This window comes from Battus philenor, unplaced genomic scaffold (assembly GCF_028537555.1).
Source record: "Battus philenor isolate CCGP_79_NKW_IND1 unplaced genomic scaffold, ilBatPhil1.0.hap1 SCAF_9, whole genome shotgun sequence".
NCBI classification, from domain to species: Eukaryota; Metazoa; Arthropoda; class Insecta; order Lepidoptera; family Papilionidae; genus Battus; species Battus philenor.
Genome location: NW_027181759.1, coordinates 3,363,426 through 3,386,027, shown reverse-complemented (window position 1 = coordinate 3,386,027; position 22,602 = coordinate 3,363,426). Strand labels below are relative to the sequence as shown.

The 22,602-nt window shown below is 36.5% G+C and overlaps 1 protein-coding gene across 1 annotated transcript; it reads left to right on the top strand.

Moving 5' to 3' along the window:
• Positions 1-1,660: 1,660 nt before the first annotated feature.
• Positions 1,661-21,729, top strand: Axn (protein axin). Its single transcript, XM_068775726.1, has 16 exons — positions 1,661-1,727; positions 3,680-3,761; positions 5,074-5,179; positions 6,182-6,296; positions 6,909-7,057; positions 7,719-7,833; positions 9,257-9,385; positions 10,046-10,170; positions 11,629-11,766; positions 14,047-14,155; positions 15,395-15,538; positions 15,770-15,875; positions 16,169-16,394; positions 18,458-18,679; positions 19,521-19,673; positions 20,439-21,729. The coding sequence occupies exons 2-16, from the start codon at positions 3,728-3,730 to the stop codon at positions 20,563-20,565; spliced, it is 1,998 nt and encodes a 665-aa protein (XP_068631827.1). The 5' UTR covers positions 1,661-1,727; positions 3,680-3,727; the 3' UTR covers positions 20,566-21,729.
• Positions 21,730-22,602: the final 873 nt, after the last annotated feature.

Below are 22,602 nucleotides of genomic sequence, written 5' to 3'. Positions count from 1 at the left end.
GACTAAATAATAATTGACACCAGCCGATAGACAGGTCTGTAGGTTTTATGCCTTTCTTTGTCGGTGTTGATAGCATCCTGCGAAGCGTCATTCGTGTCCCGATGCTAATCAACTGTACGAACGACGTGATGATTCTGTTAACAGACGCTTCATCCCCTGTCCCATGACGTACACGTGATAATTTGTCTGTTTATGAGTACACGCTTCATACTTTTATATTCATTGCCGTATATCTTAACCCTTCTTTGCATGATGATGGAAATTTCCATTATATTGTTCTGTACTATTTTCATATTATTTATTTACACTAGGATTTTTTAGATCATTTTTCCCTTACATAGAGCATCAATTACGCCAGCCTGATTTATTTTACAAAAAAATCATGCAACGCAGGGTTAAGAGCTAGCTAAAACTTAATTAAAGGGCTACTTTTTACTAATTTTTATTTTTATTTCTTGTTCATATTGTTTCATTAATTAAGAAAACAAAGAGTCCATTACAAACACACTGTAAATTAGTTTTTATATATGTCACCGCATAATTTAGTTTTGTAAAAAAATAGTAATATATTCACGAAAATATCTCACATTAAACTTTACGACCAAAATAAATAAACAATTAACTTCAATGTAATATATTATCATCTATATATAATCTGTAATATATATAATCTATCATCATCATGCCAACCACCGCAAGCATAAGTCTACCGTCAAGTGAGTTATCACGACTATGATGTCAGTGCACTTAGTGGGTGGCCTATAGATTATCATGTACAAGTATAATAAATTGCACTATTGTCATGATTCTGCCAGCCTGTCAACTGTCAACTGCTTTCGAACCCTCGCTTCCAATGCGCAACAATTGATTGTCCTGACATCGGGTAGAACACTGTCCTGAGAAAATAGATTTCCTTGCGAAGAAGTGGATAAAGTCAGTACTGTGAGAAGGACTTTTAACATGAAAGCTTCTCAAAGAACGAAGTGTTTTTCTTGTATGTACTGGCTACGAACTGTAATTTAAAACTCGCATATAACGTATAGCAATAAATAATAAGTATCTAGTCGATCATTAAAGAAATCTGTTTACTAAATACTACATCATTTAAAAGATATTTCATTACAGTTTTGTTATCGTATTTGCAATAATACATATATCAGTTCTAATTGTTTTCATCTGCTTAACATTATTGCGTACCTCCGTCTGTGATCTTCGCCAAAACCCAAACACCGATGCCGCAGTCCTCCGGGCCCTTTGATATAAATTCCATTCATTTGTCAATCGGAAGGGAATCAATCTAATTTGCTTCTCTACCACTGAGCGTCTCATTTATTGCATATTAACGTTCGTTTAATGTAAAAGTCCTATATGTAATATAATTCCCACGTAAATAATAATTCATATGTACGTATTTCATTCAATCACCCCTACATAGCCATAGTATCATAGTAGGTTAACTGGTACGAAATATCTCCAAACGTGTGTGACTCCTGATTTTAATTGTTGTTTTGTGAGTGATCTTCAAAGTGAAAAAAATGCGTATTTTCAATCGAATTTTCTAATAAACATAGTTTAATTTAGTTAAAAATACGTTAAATTTAATTTAAGAACATGCAATCAACTTATTTTAAATTTCATGTAATTTCTTTTGTATTGTTTCAGATACGTTTTCAATAGAAAAAGTAAATCGACAAACGAAAATGCAGCGGCAGTAAGCTGCCACACAGGTATTTATTATAAGAATACTTTTTTAAATTAACTAATTTTATAAGTTTTCATAATAATATGATGTCGAATTTTCTTTGATTTATTTCCCGCCAAGAAAAACATAGAATGGAATTTCGCCTACTGACATCTAGTGACACATTCTAACATTATGCAAATTATCTTGGCAGCTATCAACTTGTCGTTACTCGCCGGAGGACTAGGTGGCGCTAGTTTCGGTACTAATTCTACTGTCATGTCTTAATCCATCAAGAATGACAAGTGTCAAACTCGTGTCGCTGTTGTATACAAAACCAAACCGAGCCAAGCTAATCTATTATTTATTTCCAAGAAACTTTTCGTTTTTATGTCCTCGCCTCATTTGCGAAAGAGAGCGTCGTTCTGCTGCAGTGAGTAAGTCTCCCAATTTTTGTGCACTGTTTCACTCATTAATGGGCTCTAAATACGATTCTTCCGGGTTTCCGAGTAAAAAAATCTGTGTTTATAACTGTGAGATATACTCAGCATGCAAGGCTCTCGTGAACATTTGGGAGGCTTCGATTTACACAGCATTCGCTCAGGTTTTGTTACTTCTGTCCGTTATTTAGCGGGAACTTTTTACGACTATCGGTCTTTGTTTACAACTTGTTTCCCGTCATTACTTTCATAGCCCACAAATATTTTTAGTCATCCCACCTACTCTGTGCAGACCATATTAAGTAATAGTATTTAATGTTAAGTATTTTACATTGGAAACAAAACAGAAAACTTTCAAAATTACCTATTAAATATAAGTAACTGTGTATATGTATAATTTGTATAGCCAGAAAAATTATATTTAACAATAATAATACACAAAAAATTAATAATGTCTTTATAGGGTATATCCTTTTTATGTAAGATATTACTCACAAAACTTAATATTTGCATGATATAGTTATACACCACTCTAAAGCCATTAGATTTGTGTGGAATATTGATTTTGCAGTAATAATAAACCCTATCATAAGCACAACCACCACACAATGTGCGAGGGCTCGAGCAACATTCGATCGGAATCCTTTGTATTACACATTCAACTTCCAGCCTCGGATCCTTCACTCGAATCACTGGCATTGCATTGCGCAGTCGTGCTTTCTCAATTTAACTTCTTCATTCAGTAAAATATTAATAACCCGTGATATTATACCACAGATTTTTTTATTCATAAAATTCTTCTGCAGTTTTGTTTGTTCGAGTACAATGAATATGGTAAGGTCTTTTATAAAAAAAAACTTTGCCCTTTTTCATAAATGGTTTATTGAACTGTAAAGTTATGATTTGATGTGTTTTGACATGCTCTTAATAGGGGCTGTCCTTTTTTTATGTAATGTTATTTGGATATCGCAGTGAAAGAAAATAAAAATTTTGTCCGATTATTTTCTAAATTTTAGGCTTTAACTTTATGTAATATGATCCATGTGTAAGTGGATTTTTTGCTAAAATGGTTTTGTTATAGGGTTTATACAATATTCTCCATTATGATTTCAAATGTGATGTTTGGTTTTGGATGCCGATCGATGACGGAGACTCTTGACTTTGGACCGCTGCCTCATTTTTCTATGCTATCTCTTTCCAACTTGTGCAAAATGAACGGATAGTATTTTGCTCTTTTTGTTTGCTTTATTGATTTTTTCTAATACTTGGTACGCTTGTCCCATACATTCGGTGTTGATTTTTTTCAAAATGTGCAAGTACTGTTCGATAATATGTAAAGAAAAACTATCTAAAATGGATATTATAAGAATGGTATGAAAGTAAAAGGGTTTGCCTACATTAATTTAATATGATTTGTTTTAATGAAATATTTTTTGTGATTTTCATACAGTGCAGTGGCATGTATGTGATTTATAGTGATTTTGAGGTTTACTTTTAGCAGTTAATGAAGTCTAGTCAATGGATCAGGTGATGTTTTAGTTCTTTTTTTTTACTACAGTTGGTGTCTCGCCATGCAGCGCGCGGGTGGGAGCAGGGCCTGTGCGCCATGAGCCACACTCCTATAGGCGGCCACCCGCAAGGTAAAATAAAGACTAACAAAAAATACAATTTTTAATTGACTGGTACAAAATTTCCATCCCTTTGAAGAGATTTGTGAAAAGATTGATTATGCTCTTTTGATGTCAATTAATAGACAGAATAGACTATCTGAAAATAATGGTTTCAGAAATAATAATTACATACTAATATTATCATAGTAGAAAGAAAAACATACTCAAAATTAGAATTACTATGCATTAAAATTAATTATTTTTATCATTTATTATCTGTTCCTGCAGCCTTTGTACTGCCATAATATGTGGCATTTCAATATAAAAAATATTAATATAACATATTTCAAAGTAATCTAATCACTTTATAGAGGTGATTGGAAATAGGTGCAAAGCTTTGAAGTTTTTTGTTGGGAAAAGAACCATGCAATCACATCTTTGCCACTTCTATATCTAACAAATCATGTTTTATGTTTTATGTGGTGTTGTGGACCCATTTATGCCTAATCAATCTTTAGTTTATCAAACTTTCAATTGTTATAAAAAGTCTGATTTTAATAATGGTGTGATAACCTTAGACTGATTTATACAAGTATTTATCAATTTTATTTACTTATTCAATGTATTTCAATAAACATGTAATTACATAATGTACACAATAAAATAGGGACGGCTTAGGGTGAAATAAAGGTTGCCAGAAAAGAATTTTTGCATATTTTTTTTTAATTTTATTAATATGTACCTGATTTTTATTGTTTTTTTTTAGGATTATGTCTAAAACTATGGTATAAAATACTTATGCTATTGTGGCTCTGTGATCTACAATGTTAAAGTAGTCTAAACTATATGACATACATGGCCACACTTTTAACTATATACATAAAGATATTAATAAATTTAATGAAAATAGTGATAAGGTTAGCACCAGCAATAAAGAAAAGCTTCTTATACTCTTCTCTGAGGTTCATAAAATTAATAACACCTTTGAGGGCAATTGTGAGGTATTACAATACACAACAAGTGTCTGTAAAATATCTTGTAATAAATTTAATAAATTCATTAAACAAGAATTTATTTAAAAAAAAATCTTATAATATTGTGAAGGATTTTTAAGTGATATTAGAGCTTGGGATACATTACTCTTGATTACTGTATTAATGATAACTTAAAAGAGATGGCAAAAAGCTTGACATTTGTTGTGGCATTCTTCGTATAGCTTACACATGTATAGGTGGACACTATGTGAACCTATGTAAGTTGTTAATGAATACACAAAATAAATATATTGTAATTGTAATTTTGTTTTGTAAGTTAGGCTATGCTATGTAATTGTACTGTGCAGGTTGGGAGCACAAGCTTGCAGACAGGTCGTCGCTGCCGCCAGCTTCAGGGGAGGAGAAGAACAAATCTCAATCCAAACATGTGTTCACACACCCACACCTGTCTAAGTAAGCTTTAAGCTTCTGATGATGACGTTTTCAAGAACATATCAACTTATGATGCATTATTTGGGGAATATATTGTTTTAATAATTTTAAAAATAATGTTAGTTGTAGATGGTTGTGGTTTATTATGTTATTAAATGGCTTGCTAAATGAACCATTCCTGTCTTAAGGTGATGAGTGCATGTGTTAATAATGATGAATTTATTTTTATGACTCAAAATTCAAATAAACTTATGGCAGAGACCACATTAACTGTGGACCTTATTATATGACTAATAATTATTTTATTTAATAATTGCCCTGTGTCCATTGTAGGAACTAATTTGTGTTATAATGTCTTGAGGTACTTTAAATAATACAAATTGCAAAGATGAGTTGATGAGGTGAATTGTCACATAATCTGAGAAAAGTTGTGCAAAGAATTGTGTGTTTTTATGTTTGTGTTAGTATGAAGATTATTGTGTTTGTGTGTTAGGTTGAATGTTTGGGATGAAACACGGTTCCATGAGGTTATGATTAGAGATTCTGTTGTTTCATAACTAATTGTAAAGTATAGTGTATACTTGATCGGAGAGTGTTTATTGCAAATATTGTTTATTTTAATTTAATTTTCTAGTAATAATTTAAAATAAATATGCATTCGGACAGAAATCTATAACGCAAATTATAATTCCAAGTTATAGCTCTTTCTCACTAAACTACAACTCAAATATACAAGTTTTGGGTCTGCCCACTGCAACGTACGGTACCATGACCGCATTAAAAGGTATCAGTTTTTGTCTTCACGGAGCGGCAAAAAATGTAGAAGACAATTTTTAGTCTTAGATCAGCTACGTTGCGATGTCTCATACATTTCAATACAATAAATCTGTTGTAATGTGTTGCATACATCGATTCTGTTTTAGTGGACTGTATATTGTGCTTTTAAACGATCTTGACTTGGTCCTACTGTGGTCATGGTATTACTATAAGTGGACAGGCTACATGTATGTGTATGTTCGTCAGGATGGGAGCGGCGGCGTGGCGCGAGGAGACGGAGGGCTCGTCGGGCAGTTCGCCGCGCTCGCCCGCCTCGCCGCCCTACATGCGCTGGGCCAGAAGCCTGCACGAGCTCCTCGAGGTGCCTTGGCTTTTTATACCTGGGGGCATAAGATATTATAGTTTTTTAAAAAAATATAGAAATCATTGTCTTGTTGTTCCAACAAGAGCCAGAGTGCTTGCTACATGATCACCGAACTAATTTATTATTTCAGTTGGCATCCGGCCTTCGCGATCGTATAAATTTACGCTACTGTGTTATTTTTTAACGTTACCCGTATAGAAGCTATTATAGGGTTAATTGAATCGATTGCAGATTTAAAAATTGTAACCAGTAGCTAATATCGAGGAGTTTACGTTAGGTAACATATGCGCTCGACTTACATTTAAATAATTTTTATTTTAAAAACTTTTTAATACAACCTATGCGTTACATTGTTACATGCGTATAGTATAGGTTTTTTTTTTTAATTCTAATTTGTATCGCTAGTGTTTTTTTTTTACAATATTTATTTTTCGCTTAAACTCAACGCAGACAGTTGGGAGAGGATTGCCGCTATTTGATACGGATCTTTCTTCTTTCAGCTGCGAGGAACGACAGCGTTGTATAGTATAGGTTTTCTATGTCTGGTGGTCGCGTCTTAGTTTAAAGATTAATGTACTGAGGTTTGACAAGTCTGTGTCGTGTGCGCAGGACGCGGAGGGCGTGCGGCTGTTCCGCAAGTTCGTGTCGGGCGCGGGCGGACTGCACGTGGACCGGCTCAACTTCTACTTCGCCGTGCAGGGCCTGCGCCAGGAGGCCGAGTCCGCCAAGATACGCCAGGTCGTCTCCGCTATATACAAGTTAGTACTTCGCATTTCACTTACTTTTTAAATTGTTTCGTGTCCTTCAGTCTGGTAAAACTGTTGTATATAGCAGTTTCAGCCGAGCCTCCCCCAGGGACCGTCAGTTTCTCTACCTTAAAAGAGGTATTAGGCTGCAAATGCGACTTGGGCAGTGTAAACCAGGTCTAAAAAATCTTAAAACCATAAGGTCAAGACGAATTTCTGTTTGACGATGTTCCCTGTACCCTAAATCTTATGCATTTCAAAATTTTTTGGATTGTTATTTGCCCCTAGATTATTACATAAAAGTCCAGGAATATATGATGATTTAGATATTTACATAAAATAATTTGTCATTGTTTTTAACCGTTCTATAAGAAACAGATTTCTATTGAATTGTCTTGAGGCATGATAGGTCCTCGCAATGCTCTTTAATAAAACTTAAAAACGATGGTTTTAGGCAGAATGAAATTCATTAAAGATATTATTTTGTGAAGTATTTTGCAGAATTCTTAGCCACTTAAATAACAATTCCTAATAAGTCTACAGACCCTATATCCACTTTCTACGCTCGCAACTTCCAAAACTCTTGGCAGTGACGTCCAATTTATTTAGATCCTTTACAATATTCTAATACCAATATGCCGCTTGGAAATAATAGCACGAGATGTTTTACCAGATTCCTGCGGAAGTCGCAGCTAGCGATGCCGGAGGAGCTCAAGCAGCGAGTGAAACAGAGCCTCAAGGATGGCTCCAACATCGAGAAGACCATCTTCGATCACATGGAGCAGGAGGTGAGGACTTTTACCAGGTTCCGTGAGTTCACACTGCCGGGAATTTATTACAATTTCATACATTAAGGATACCTCAAATATTTTTGTGCATTGAACAGATTGTTACGAATCAATCTCAAAATAACGTATGGTTTCTACACGATTTCACAAGATGATACCAGATTTGATACATTTCTAATTTTTACTTTAGTAACTACGAGTCAATAAAACTTGAAAGCAAAATTTTGGGTCTATTAGAAATGCAACAAAAACTGCTTATTCCTCACGTCTTGTCAAAAATCATGGACATAATCTTAAAGATATAGTTTTTGATTTTATGGATTCTCCGTGTGGGTGCCGGGACTATGTTATAGGGAGAGGCGACCGGTATCGTGCTCAGGTCTGACGGTATCAGGTTTAACCCTTAATAGCCTGATTTACGAAAGTGATTTTTTTTAATATTTGCTGATTTTTAGTGTTTGCTTGAGGGTCTAGATGAAGGGAAAAATATATATTTTTTAATTTCGTTGGAAAGAATATTATACAACAGTAAAATACGTACAGCCAACCTATAAAAAACTAATAGTAATGTGAACATTCGGCGAAAAGATTGGTATCAAAATTGAAACTCTAGGCTATTAAGGGTTAAGGAGGGCTCCTTGCAATGATTTGACGTTCGTTCACCTTCACCGACCAGACTCCTCTCCATACTTAACAAAATTTTAAAAGACTGTCCCAATGTTGCTTTGGAAGTTCGATCTAAAAATTAGCTGATATTTCTCACGTAACTTAATACTTGACCAGGTTATTGAAATAAAAATGTTATGACCAGTTTACTTAAAAACATACGGTGTCAGACTTTAAAATAAATTATATTTAAAAACTAAGGATTTTTAAAAAACATTTAAAGAATACTAATTCTAGCCTATATCATAAACATGAAAAGAAATCACATGTTATAGGCCCTGAGAAATAAAGCGATGGGCGGTCTTATTCCAAAAAACGTTTTCTTCCAGACCGCCATTAGATAGATTTTGTTAATAAAGAAAACTATAGCAGCTAGTTAATAAGCGATCGATGGTTTTATTTCCGTGGGTGTAGAAGCCGCCTAAGCTAAGACCTCTTTTAAGGTAGTGAAGCTCGAGCCTTCACTCAGGCCGCTATACGCTACTGCTGTTGTACTACTGCTATAATATTATTCATATTGGAAGGCTGCCGATTGACTGGGCTCAAGGGCCCCCACGAGGTGATCTCGACTTGGATTGTGACATGGACGACCGGAAAGGCTAAATGTCGACGTGGTCGTTCGCTATTGCCTGGTTAATATCACTACTACAAACGACAGGTGTTTCAAACGCATGTATATAAATTATATGCTATATATATGTTTATTGCAGTGAAATGTATTAAATGAATGTAACTGACGATACCATTGTCCGTTGAGGTGACGCTAGCCATCACGGAGACGACGTACCAGGCGTTCCTGCGCTCCGAGGCGTACGTGTCGTACGTGGGAGCGGCCACGCAGCCGCTGTCCTCGCCCGACGCCGAGCCGCACCACCGCGACCTCTCCGTGAGTCCCTCTCGCTCGCACACACACACACATTTCATTTTGTTTGGTTAAGCCTCTATTTCTCATGTTTTAATAATAAGTAGTTAAATAGTTTAATTTACATCAGGATTTTGACTTAGTTATTCAGGTATCGGATTCAAAAACTACGATACGACTTGTTTTATATAATAACTAGCTGATCCCGCAAACGTTACTTTGCAAAAAAAAAGAAAGGTTTTTAATTAACAAATAAAAAATAAGGGTTGATCGTAGGGGGGTGAAATTAGGGTTGTATGTATTTTTGTATGCTGTATCATAATAAAATTAAAACTAAAAAAAAATGTCTAAAAAAATTAAAAATAAATTTAGGGGTGGACCACCCTTATCACTTAGGGGTATGAAAAATAGATAGTAGCCGATTCTCAGACCTAATTAATACGCTTGTATAATTTGGTAAAAATCGGTCAAGCCGTTTCGGAGGAGTTCAAGTTCGAACACCGTGACACGAGAATTTTATATATTAGATTAGTATATATATGACAAAGGCTATTTATTTCTACTGTTTCAAAGATTTATGTGTAATGCTATATCTTAGGAGTTTTTCTTTTTTTGTGCAACATGTATTAGTTTGATATTTGTTTGTATAAGGATTATTAACAATATTTGTGTGTGTGTGATCAGTCATTGAGTAGCGGGCTAGCGACGCTGCACGAGGGGCAGGAGTTGAGCGCGGGAGCACCGGCGCGGCTCACGCACGACGCTCTGCTCGCAACGCAGACACGCCGCCTGCACTCAGACGTCGCGCCGTGAGTACACACAAACGTACACGCACACACGCGCGCACACTAACGCACGCACTACGCAGCTCGCCGCCGGCATTCAGACGTCGCGCTGTGATTACACACAAACATACACGCACACACATCAACATTGCGCTCGCTTTCGACATACGCACTCACACGCACACCCCACGCAGCTCACCGCCGGCACTCAACCGTGATGCCGCGAGTACACACACACACACGCTCAACTACGCACGCACACATATCAACAATGGCTTAGTCGCACACTTTACTCATTTAGGCTGATGTTACAATGTATACATCAAAAATTGTTAAATTTCATTAAAAAACTACAACTGTTGATGTGCTCCTGTTGTAGACGAGAAGCTACTTTATTCTCTCTCTTTTCTTTTTTTCGGAGGCCTCCTGTATTTTTTTTGCAGAAGATAAGACAGGTACAAAAATACACATGCGCACACGCCCGCGGACAAATGAGATTGCATTCGTATATATGTGAATGGGCACACTTTTGTTTTATTTTGCTAACAAAAATTACGTTACATGCAAATGTTAATTTATTAAGAAAATACAGAAATTGCAATTTCAACGACAAACACCTACAACATGCTGTAAAAAAATATCAAATCACTTGTAAATCTATTAACCTACCTACCTTATTCTTATTTAAAAAGTGAGTAGTATTTTTTATTATGATGCGCAATATTTATTAATTAATTATTTATTTGCGAGTTAAAAAGCACTTGTGCACATATGCGGCGGGTATATGATATTTATTTCAACTACCGCTTCACATAAATTTCTTCTTTCAACTCATTATCATCTGCAAAGAAAACAATGTTAAAAACACTTCTTCTAAATTTCTTCATACAATGCGGACAAGGCATTGAGCATAGTTCTGTTTTTGTTAGATTTGAATTGAAATATACTTTAGTATAATTTCCAGTATGTTCATACACATTTTGGTGTTCGCTTTTTTATAATTTAGTTTTATCATAGAAATCATTTCGAAGACGAAACCATTACACGATCGAATTGTTTTGATCTATGAATGTTTTCGTCTCTTTTACTACTTTTTTTTTAAATTATTGATTAGCTATATCACGTTTCATTGCTGCCCTGATATTAATTTACATGTTTATAATTAATGCGTGACCCCGCAATGCATGAGCGACGTCCCCGCGTGTAATGCCTTATATTTTCTTTTGTTTTAATATTTTGACCCCTAGCGGCTTCACTGATGTTTCCGTGTATTGTTTTGCCCCCATGTTTGTGTCCCTGCGCCTGCATGTTCGCTGCACTCGACGCAAATTGTAACCACGCTACACTGTTTTTACCACCTAAAATGTATCCCTTGAAAATCCTTACCAAACATGGACACTTTATACATATGTCCTTCTCTACTGTACCTACACAAACCGTCAAATCCATTACTCCTTCGCCTCGTCCCGGTGGTAAGAGCAGGCACCGCAAGCGGTCGGTGTACAGCGCGCACGTGACATACGCCGGGTACTGTCCCGCCTCGCGGCAGGACTCGGAGCGTGCCAGCCTGAGCAGCGGTCGAACTGACAGCGACGCCGTCTCTCTCTCCGGCAGCAGTGTGTAAGTACATCGCCTTTTGCAGGCCCCTCCTGCAACATCCTGAACGTGACTGTAGTCACCATCATCAGTGCACTTCAAGCTAATAGTAAGTTATTGCATATGGTTCTCACGCGTCACCAGTCCGAATTAAGCATGCAGTGAATAAAAAAAGTAAAGGCAGAAAAGCCATACCTGCCAGCATTCAAATTGTTACTAATTAGAAAGCCATAGTCACAGTGACCAGTTAAAATAGGCATACTTTCGAATTCAACGGCTGATTAGCAAGCTGTCAATGATTATTTAATGCATATTAGAAACGAACAGTGCCATACTCTTACGCCTTTTAAGGGTCTCACTGTTGATGGGGAACCCTCCTCTAACGGAGAGAGAGAGAGAGAGATGAGTTAACATAATAATGTTATAAAATATTAAAAAGTAATATAGTATTAAAATAGATTGCGGTTTTCGACACTTAGGTGTACCGCGCCATAGAAAAGCGGAGCGAGGTGGTGAACAACAAAGAGCAGAGGCGGAGCAGCCGATACTACTCCCCCCCCCCCCCGTCACGAGGCGCGCATACTTACGGCGCGGTACAGCAGTTTAGGTTTCACTACACTAGGGCATTAACATCGATCGAGACTCCAGTTGCGCGTACATTTCCGTTTTCAGATGTAATGGCGCCGCAGCTGATGTCATTACTGGGCCGATATGATCTTCCAACTCAATTCATAAGATGACGAGTCCAAATAAGGTTTAAAGAAGGATATTCTATATATAACACTATATCTACGGCTTCATATATCATGGTCACAGTTTCACCATTTAAAAATTATAATCTACAAAAATACATATACACTTAATAGTGTTTACTGTCTAAGTGCTCCATCGATTCAGTTTATATGAATTAAAAAATAAATAGTGACTCATTGTTGAAACGTTAAAAATATGTCGGTTTCCTTAAACTGGTCAATGTGTACACGGCTTTCTAATTTACTACGATGAGGTCATGGTATCTGGCTTAGCGGACTGAGAACATTTAATCAGTATTTTTGAACGGAAATATATATAAATACAACAAATGTGAACAGGTGAGTTTTTATTTATATTCGCCTATTAGATAATTTCTACGAAGCAGAACTGTGGTGAGTACCTTACGTGATATTAGAAATGAGCTTACATAGTTAATTTTTGTTTTTTTTTTATCCCACTAAGTTGCATTTAGACTCCGTTGTGCGCACAGCTTTCTGCGTTCAATTCATTATCACATAACACCTTTATACATATCCAAGTTATAAAACTTATTTTGAGTAACATGTCATTAAGATAGTCATTAAAATAAATTCGTTTATTCATTGGAACTTTTGACAGAACTCTTGATCGTTATATTATTTTATTTTTAATTCTGCTCTGCTTCGCAAGGTGTTATAGTTGTGAAGGAGAAGCAGGAAGAAATTCCACAAGAACACATCTTTTAATAAAGTTTATTACATTAGAACAAGATTTCAACATACATTTGATTGAACAATTGAACATTTGATAATTTAAAAAAATTCTTCAACATACATATGATTGAACAATTGAACATTTGATAATTTAAAAAATTACAAAAGAAATGGCTGGACCGGAAAGTAATGTCACTTTCTTTAGTTAAATTCACACGACTACATTTTTAGCAAGTTTTTATTTCTAATCAATAATATATTCACTTTTGTTATCAACAACCTTTTACCATCTAGAATACAAATTTTCAATGCCGGAGCGGTAAAAAATCAATCGGTTTTTCTGTAAAATATGTCGACGAAAATGACTTCCGGTCCCCCTAATATTATTTCAACTGTATAACCTATACAGGGAGTAGGTTCTAGGTGTAAAAACTTCAATCAATTTTTAGTTTATTTGCAATCAATGGTTTCAAATGTTATGAATTACGTAATGATAATATAATAAAAAAGAGCGTTTTTAAAATTCGAATTACAACATTTTAATTATTCTTTATTATCTGTCCTTATAGTTGGCCTACGTTAGCCTTACGCATTTATAAAAAAGCAATAGGTATAAAAGCTTTCAAAATGTGTGTTATATTGTCATTACTTTATGTATTATTCCTAAAACCATTGATTTTAAGATACAGATCACCCTGTCACTATGTATTAAAATTAATATAAATTTATTTCGGTTTTAACTTTACATGACATACGTATTATAAAACAAAGACTAACAAAAACTGTAGAGTAGTATTGTATAAAACTATTGATAATGAGTGGATAAGGTGTATTGCATATGAGTGTTTGACGTTTGCAGCGACGGCATGTCGGGGCGTGCCCGTGAGCCACGGGAGTCACGTCATCGGCCGCGCTTGCATGGCCTCGATCGGCACGCTGTTATCAACAAGGAGCAGGATACGGCCATGGTAAACTGTCTTTCCTATCTCCTCCCTTCTCTCACCTGAAAATATAATATTTATGTAGACGGTAGTACGAAACCTCAACTCTGATATTATTCCCTGGTAAACAAATGCACCTCTTTTACCGTACAGCGAAAGTGATGAAGTATTCTGACTTAGTCAACGAAATTACGAGGAAGAAATTCTTAGTCAATTTAGATATTGGAGGTAAGAGAGAGAGGTACAATATCGAAATATTTATATAATGTGTTAAAGGATTTAGAAGATCAAATATCAGCCTATTTCTGAAAATGTCGTCTAAACTCGCATAAAATGTCGTATAAAATTTGGTTAGGCAAGAGAAGTCTTGTGCAATGATCGATCTCTCTGAACCTGGTATATGGGTGGCCTGCCCCAAGCACCATACCGAACACTATACAGTTTAATAGACCAGACCCCAAATTATTATTCAAAAAAAATATTAATGTTTAATTAAAATCGCAAATTTGTTTAATTGTAGTCTTAAATTCAATTATTACTACGGTGAGATCCCGCGGGCCGATTCACCCAACCACTTCATGCAGCGTACTCTCAAGTGACATAAAAAATCGGGGACCTCCTATCCCTGTGAAATAAATAATGTAATAGCAGAAGCTTCTAGAGCAAGTGTGACCTTAGTTGCAAAGAGAGGTCTGATCTAAACGCCTTCATCAAGTAGCTCAAACCTGTTGAAGCCATAATTAACCAATGGATAATTTATCTTTGTATCAATTCATATTTTATTACATGTTATTTTCTATTCATGTTCCATTCTTATTTAATTACATGACAAAGATTGTCTAAAATGATTTCAGTAGATTTTATATCAAATAGGTTTCTTTTGTTTATATCTATAAATAAACAATGGTATGTATGCATATAGTGTACCAATTTGTAAGATCTAATTGTTTCAATACTAGTATAATTGAATGTATCGCCTCAAGTGTGAAACCTCGTCAATGACATTCGTGCTTTTTTATCACAAACTTATGTTGCGTGCTTGCGATGGCCTTGGGAGCTGAAAGTATTCGTATGGTGACCAAAAGGCGGCAGTCATGGCGTGGATAGACCCTCACTAGGCGAACAGATGATATAGTTAAGTTCGCGGTCATCTTGGCGATCCTTAGAAGGCCTATGTCTTGCATGGGCGTCTATCAGCATTAATAATGATGATTGCTCGTCTGGGTATCTTACAGGATTAAAAAAAATGTTTGTGTGTTTTTGCAGATGATTCCGCGGACGCAGCGCGTGCAGACGGAGCAGTTGCGCGCGCTGCCGCCGCAGGAGTTCGCGGCGTTGCTCACCGAGAAGCTGGAGCGCGTGCGCCGGGACCTGGACGCCAAGGAGCGACTCGAGCGAAGGCTGGCTGAGGTAATTAGCACCCGAGATATTATGAATTGATTGAAATATAAAAAAAAATTGTTGCATAACTACTAAAAGATGTACGACTTCTCACATGGCATTTGAAATAATCACGTCTTAAAGTATAGGGATGTCATTATAAAGAAGCTCGACTTATTACTGACATTTAAAAAAAGCACTTAAAATAAACTGTTAATTAATAAATAAATAAAGCGAATTTTTAAACAAAACTGTGTATAGGGTGACGGAGAAGACGCGTCGACGCAGGCGCTTCCCCCGCAGCTGGTGGCGGCAGCCATCCGCGAGAAGCTCCAACTGGATGACGATAACGACCAGGATATACTCGGTCAGTACACTCTCTGCACATGATTACAACACATTATTCAAAAACATTATTCACATGTTATCCTTACGATATTTTCAATGATTCAACATCTCTTAAAGTCTATTGCAACGTTATCGTAACAGGAACATTATAGCCTATAATAACCACAAAAACCATCAGTAAGTTTTATTTCCAAATGCAGGATGATCGGTTACAGGTGTAAAACCTTAAAAAATTAAAGTATTGACTTGTAAAACCTACTATCTGTACAACAAGACTGAAATGGTAAACATTTGTGTGATAATGTGTTACAGATCAGCACGTTTCGCGCGTTTGGTCGGAGCGCACGCCGGGGGCGTCGCCACCAGGCGGGCGACGGACACGCGGCCGCCACGCTGCGCACGCGGCGCACGGCGCGCACGCGACACACGTCGGCCACGCGACGCACCCCGCCCGCCGCGCCGCCTCCGCGCTCTCCGCAGACTCGGGACACTACGACGCGCCCGAGGGACTTCATCACCCACACTCACTCACACGCAGGTATGAAAACATCCTGGGATTGTTATAACTAAGTGTTACAAAACAAACATACATTCAAACGTTGTCCTTTGACAAGATGTTGATATTGTTAAATTTGGGCCGGTAGGGCTAAAGCAGCATATCCCTGGCAATCAGATGCGATTCAATCATCGATCACACTAGAACTTAATAAAAAAATATTATTACGAAAATAAATGAAAATAAAATCTAAGCAAGCAACAGGGGCGTCTCTTTTCTTTTCTATCTTTGACAATGTCACCGTATTGGCGGCGCTGTGGTCACGTGACCCGTCGCTCACAGCGCTGAAGCTTCAGTGGTTGCCCGCTATCTGAAAATAATTTTCAACACCTATTACTTATACACTTTGATGTAAATAATGGTACATATTTACATATTACACCGAAAGCCAATTAATATTTTTCACTTTTAGCGCTTTAATCATTTACTAACAATATGTTATTTTACGATATTTTAACAATAACCGCTTGGGTGTTAACCGCTCTAACAAAGTACGTACGAGTCAGTAGATGATTATGTCAAAGCTTTGATCATCCGCGTGACATGAGGTCTGGTCCAGAGCGGCCGGGCCTGCATGGGGGGTGTAGAGCGTACGTGTAAAGTTCGCATTCCGTTCTTTTTTCCAGCGCACTCAATTAGTAGAGCGTCGTATGCGCCGCCTATAACCGCAACGATGTACTAACGCTGCTCTAAGCCGTTCTTCAACGTAACCAATAGGTGAACCAAACGCCAAAGTGTCGCAAACGCCGTCGTTTATTTGCAGTACAGATTTAAACTTGTTCCAGCTTAATGACGTTGAGGAGTTAACTTAGAGCGATGCGTTTGTTTTGATTTCGTTGATCGCTTCGCGCATGCCCATTGTCTTGTGTGTAGATTTGTGTGTGTCTCTTTATGTGTTTGTGTTGTGATCGATCAGGATTTATGACAGCTGCTGTTGACTAAATGCCGCCAAGTTTTTAGAAAATGTCATATAATGGCATCTCTTAACATTGTTCATACAATTCAAAAAGGATTTATATCCATTAAAAATATTTAAAAGCGTATACATTTTTTATGAAAAGTTTATCATAAATTCTAAAAATCCTAGTCTAAATAATATTTATCTATAACAGTATTTGGATTAACTGAAAACTTGCTTTGGCAAAGTATCTTTGGCAAAGTATTGTAACAGTATTTGGATTAACTGAAAACTTGCTTTGGCAAAGTATCTTTGGCAAAGTATCAGTATGATAATAATTTATTTACTAATATGAATAAACAAACTAATTTTTAACGAATCATTTCGCGACAATTTTTTCAAATCATGACATTAATAAAATAAATATTCGCAGGGGACCGTTGAAATAAAAAAAAACTTAAATTCCAACAAAGAATAAAGCTACAAGACTTCTAGAGCTACAAGACCAATAACGATAATAAAGTTAGAAGTGATCTCGGATGGAAGATATGATATTCAACACATTAGTTTCACAAAAATCTGTTAAAAATTAATTTTGTTTCATGAATATGAGAAAAAGTAATAACTGTGCGTAAGTTTAATCATACCCCTGCAAACCTAGAAATAAATTAATTTATCCGTATTCTTGCTTTTAAAGAAATAAATTCGAAAGGTTTATCCAGAAATTTTATTATTAAAATTTTCTTTACTTTCGTAATATATTAAAAAATTACGTATTAAAAATTGCTTTAAAATAAAATTCCACATTAAATTCTATCATATTATTAATTACATCATACACGAATTACAAAAAAAAATTGTTTATTTTATAGATAATTTTCTTGCGTATTATGTAAATTTTTACAATGATTTTATGTTAGGTTGCATTTTGATCTGTATATTTTAGAAATACTTTGCGAGTCGCTCTTCCTTTAGTCAGTTTTGGTTTTCAACGTTAGCTTTTGTAACTGGCTTCTAAATACAAACATTAGGTGCGAATAAATATTAAATTAAAAAGTTACAAAGTGTCGGTGTAAAGTGTAGTTTTGTATTGTAATTAGTGTAGTTGTATTTGTTGTTTGTTTTGACTTGTGGTGTGTTGGTGCAGATCGTTTTGCAAGAAGACGGCGACGGAGCTGACGGACAGCGGCGTGTCGGTGGTGAGCGAGGGCACGGCGAGCGGCGTGGAGCCCCGCATCCTGCTGTGGATCGCGGAGGGCTCGGAGCGGCTGGAGCGACTAGAGCGCCGCCACCGCGACCTGTCCTCGCGCGCCTCCAGCGCCGAGCGCGACGAGCCGCGCCGCCGGGACCGCGCCCCCCAACGCCCACGGTACACCTCACCGTTCTTACACGCACACTTCCACATACATAAATGTTACATTATACAACTATATAATTTGCACTACAAGACATTGACAAGTGCACTATTTAACTACACTATTACTTTTTTATACAGGATGATTGTTTGTAGGTGTAAAAACTTTACTTAAATATATAGATCAATTTGATTGCCATACAGTCAAGGACGTACAAACACATGTTGGATACAAACGCCAGACGCAGGCAACTTTCAACCGGTCTATTAATCTATGGCGAAGGCCTATCTCTCTTCTTTCGGACAGCAAGGAACTGTGAAATTTGACTGGTAGAGTGTTATTGTTATAAAAACTAGGTTTCATTGGTATGAGCCGTCTTGGTGGTCTCGTGGCGCCTATGTTATTTTAGCGGTAGAGGAATGACACTTGCGATTGTAGGTCGCAGTTTCGATTCCCGGTATACAACCTTAAATAATTCACAATTTTTGCTTTAAATATTTAGGATTGTAACTCATCTTTTGCGTACTATAATATCACAGTGCGATCTTCATCCCGCCTACAAAGAGAGGCGAATATGGCGTATCCCCCATAGGCATCTTTGGGGGAGGCCCAATGCCTGGCGTCTATGGGTAGAATATAAGACCATCAATCAATCCATGATGAAACCAATCCATGATTCAAAACAAGGAACATAACATTTCTGCAAATTATTGTATGTTCTGAATTGTGAATCGCATTGCAGTATGTGTAATAGCAATTTGACTATTGTGGTCATCCCATGTCAATTACAAAATGTTATGCCGTTATGCCTTCAAAGCAAGGAGAGTATTTAATTCCAGTTTGTGTTAATTACAGTGCCGGTGGCAAGTCGGTCGGCGCGGTGGGCGAGCACACCGTGGTGGTGGTGAACTTCCTGGACGAGAACGTACCTTACCGCTTCAAGGTGCCGTCCGTGCCTCTCACGCTTAAGACCTTCAAAGAGTATCTGCCCAGGAAAGGAAACTACAGGTATGAATAATTTCACACATTTTCTGCGGGTAGATTTCAATTGACAATTGAATAATTACTGTTTGAGTTGCACACATTCCCCGCAACCAGTGCTGTATTTATATATGCCACGAAGCAAGAGTTTAGTAATCAATCAATTTCAGTTCATTTATTCTTTTTAATATCTACATAGGACCATTTACAGTGACTCCAGTGTACCTAATGAGAAGAATGCGAGAAGAGAGAGCCCATTAGGCTCTGAGTTGCAACATAGATCACACAGAGCAGACGTACTTTAAGTAACTATTAAGCTCACAAATAAATTAAGACCTCACATAAACATCTGCATGATTATCAACTTAATGGTTAGTTCATGCCTAGATTGAAACGCAGGACTTGCATAATGTTATGTAATTCAGCATATTAACATTTCTTTATTAAAAAAGCTTTTTTTCAAATGTCAATTGCTAATATAAAAAACTAGCGACTAATAACTATGTTTTAATGATTTAATTTTAAAAGCATACCAAAAGCAAGTAAATTAACATGGAACGATTAAAAATTTTAATGCACTTGCTTAATTATTGTACGTGCAACAATTATATGATATAACATTTATACAAATGTATACACACACATCATATATATATATTTGCTGATTTGTGATGACTTGTTAGTGTGATCTTATATTGTATTTATGAATTGTAAAAAATTAGTAAAAGTGCCCCTTAAATACCTATAGTATGAAAAAAGCGATGAAAACAAGTAAAAACTAAATTGTTTCAGATATTTCTTCAAAACGGAGTGCGCGGACTTGGACAACACCGTGATACAAGAGGAGGTCAGCAACGACGGCGACACGCTGCCCATGTACGAGGGGAAAGTGATGGCCCGGGTCAAAAACATCGAGTGAGAGCCGCGCAAACGAAAACCATCTCTATTGCCAAGCAACGTAATGACGTGTCAGTGGGTTTGGCGTGCACGAACCGAATGCTTCATGAACCAGTTATGTTCATTCAAAAAACGTCCTTGTTGGTGAATAATATATTAAAGTTTAGGGCGAACTTCCTGTATCGTAGGTGTATAATGCTATGTGACAATTTATAAACAGTGCCGCAGCTGTCATTCCTTACAAGTAAACACTTGTACGGGAGAAGGAGTTCAGTGAATAATGTGCGGTGTTCGCATGCGTTCGCGTAGTCGCCCTGTCTGTTGAGTAGTAGTAAGGCGGTTTGAAATTGATGCTGAGTTGGTTTACTAAAATTTGCGTGTTACTAATTCCAGTGATTTTCAGTCTTCGTTCGTAATGGATTGTTTATATATTTATTTACATCATGTTTTGAATCTTGCCAATTTCCGGTGTGGTTATTTCATTGTTTCTATTGATGTCAATGAACAAATATCTTTGACTTTATACGTGTATATATATTTTTTTACGGGACTCCCCGTAGCTATGTTTTTTATTACTATTTATTGATGTTTTGACTATTCGAGTGTTGACATTATAGTAAATGTTTATGCAGTATTTTTATACATAAATAAAATTTATATATTTAACATTGGATTTAGACGACATTGACTTCGGGATCTTGAATTATTTTGAATACAACAGCGACGGTGGGTTCCCGTCGGCCAGTGTGCACACAGACACAGACAGGGCGTTACTAGACATTTTGTAAATTATTTATTATAAAGAATAACTGCGATAGCATTAATTGTCATAGATAATAAATAACGGATATTGTAATATACAATCGGTTCCTCGGCGTCTGGTCTAGCCTTTATGATTTTTAATATTTTTGTCATTCGAAGCTACTTCAGTACGCTTATTCCGTACGATATTTTTTTTGAATTCGTACGCAACTTTCGTTTAAATATTCCTAGTGTTATATGAATGACTGCTTAGTTTGTATGTTTCATCTTTAAATTAAGTGTTAACAAAGTGTTTACGTTCGAATCAAATGATCGTCTTCGTTGAGTACGGGAATTGGATATTAATCGATGTTTTCCTTTATGAACTTGCGTCGGATGTGGAAGATGGGGGCTATTTCTTTTACTTTTTTACCTTTTTATTTCAACTCTTTTAATAATTATCTTTTTTACTAATAATACACCATCCGGAAATAATCCGGATAAAACTTTGTGAAATGAGTTCAGAATGATATTAGAGATACTCAATATAGTTTTATATAAATATCATCACATTTACTCTGATATTCCTCTTGCACTCATTTCACCAAGATCAAACTCAAAAAATTGTAAATATCTATTTCGTATTGTCGCGCTTTTGAATATTATTGACTTTGATAAGATAAAAAATGTCGACAAGTACTCGGTGTTTACACCTTCTTACTGCAAGTTTCCACGGCAGCCTCTATTGACTCTGTGCCAAAATTACAATTTCCTCCCAGCCGGTAGCATCTTCCATGGCCGATATATTGACCCAAAATTGTATAAGTAAGCCTTCCAATGCATGATGGGATCTCAACAAATATTACTATCAATAAAGCTATAGTCTAATGAAATGTGTATTTATAAGTGGACAGTAAATATAATTTCCGTTCTGCAGCTGTGAATAGGTCTACTTAGCGTGATAAGAAGATTGTGGTTAAATTTTTACCTTTATAGTTCAGTCGGATCGCTTTCAGCTGTTTTACTGCGTCACGCTGTGGCGTACGTTAGATGTTACTCTATTTCATTTACATTCACGACCCACGACGGCGCCGTCACAACCCGTCGCAATGTGTCGCAGTGGAATACGTTGGAACGCGTACAAATTGAGAATATAACCGTCAGACTGAGTTCCCCAAACAACTTTCAGCTATGATGACTAGTCCGATTTCGACTTACGCTCGGTGTCAGCGAAACAGCTCGCCTCTCACAATGTCATCTACTAAGTGTTTCGCTGATGCCACGCGCAGAGCGATTTGTCCATAATAGTACTTATTTC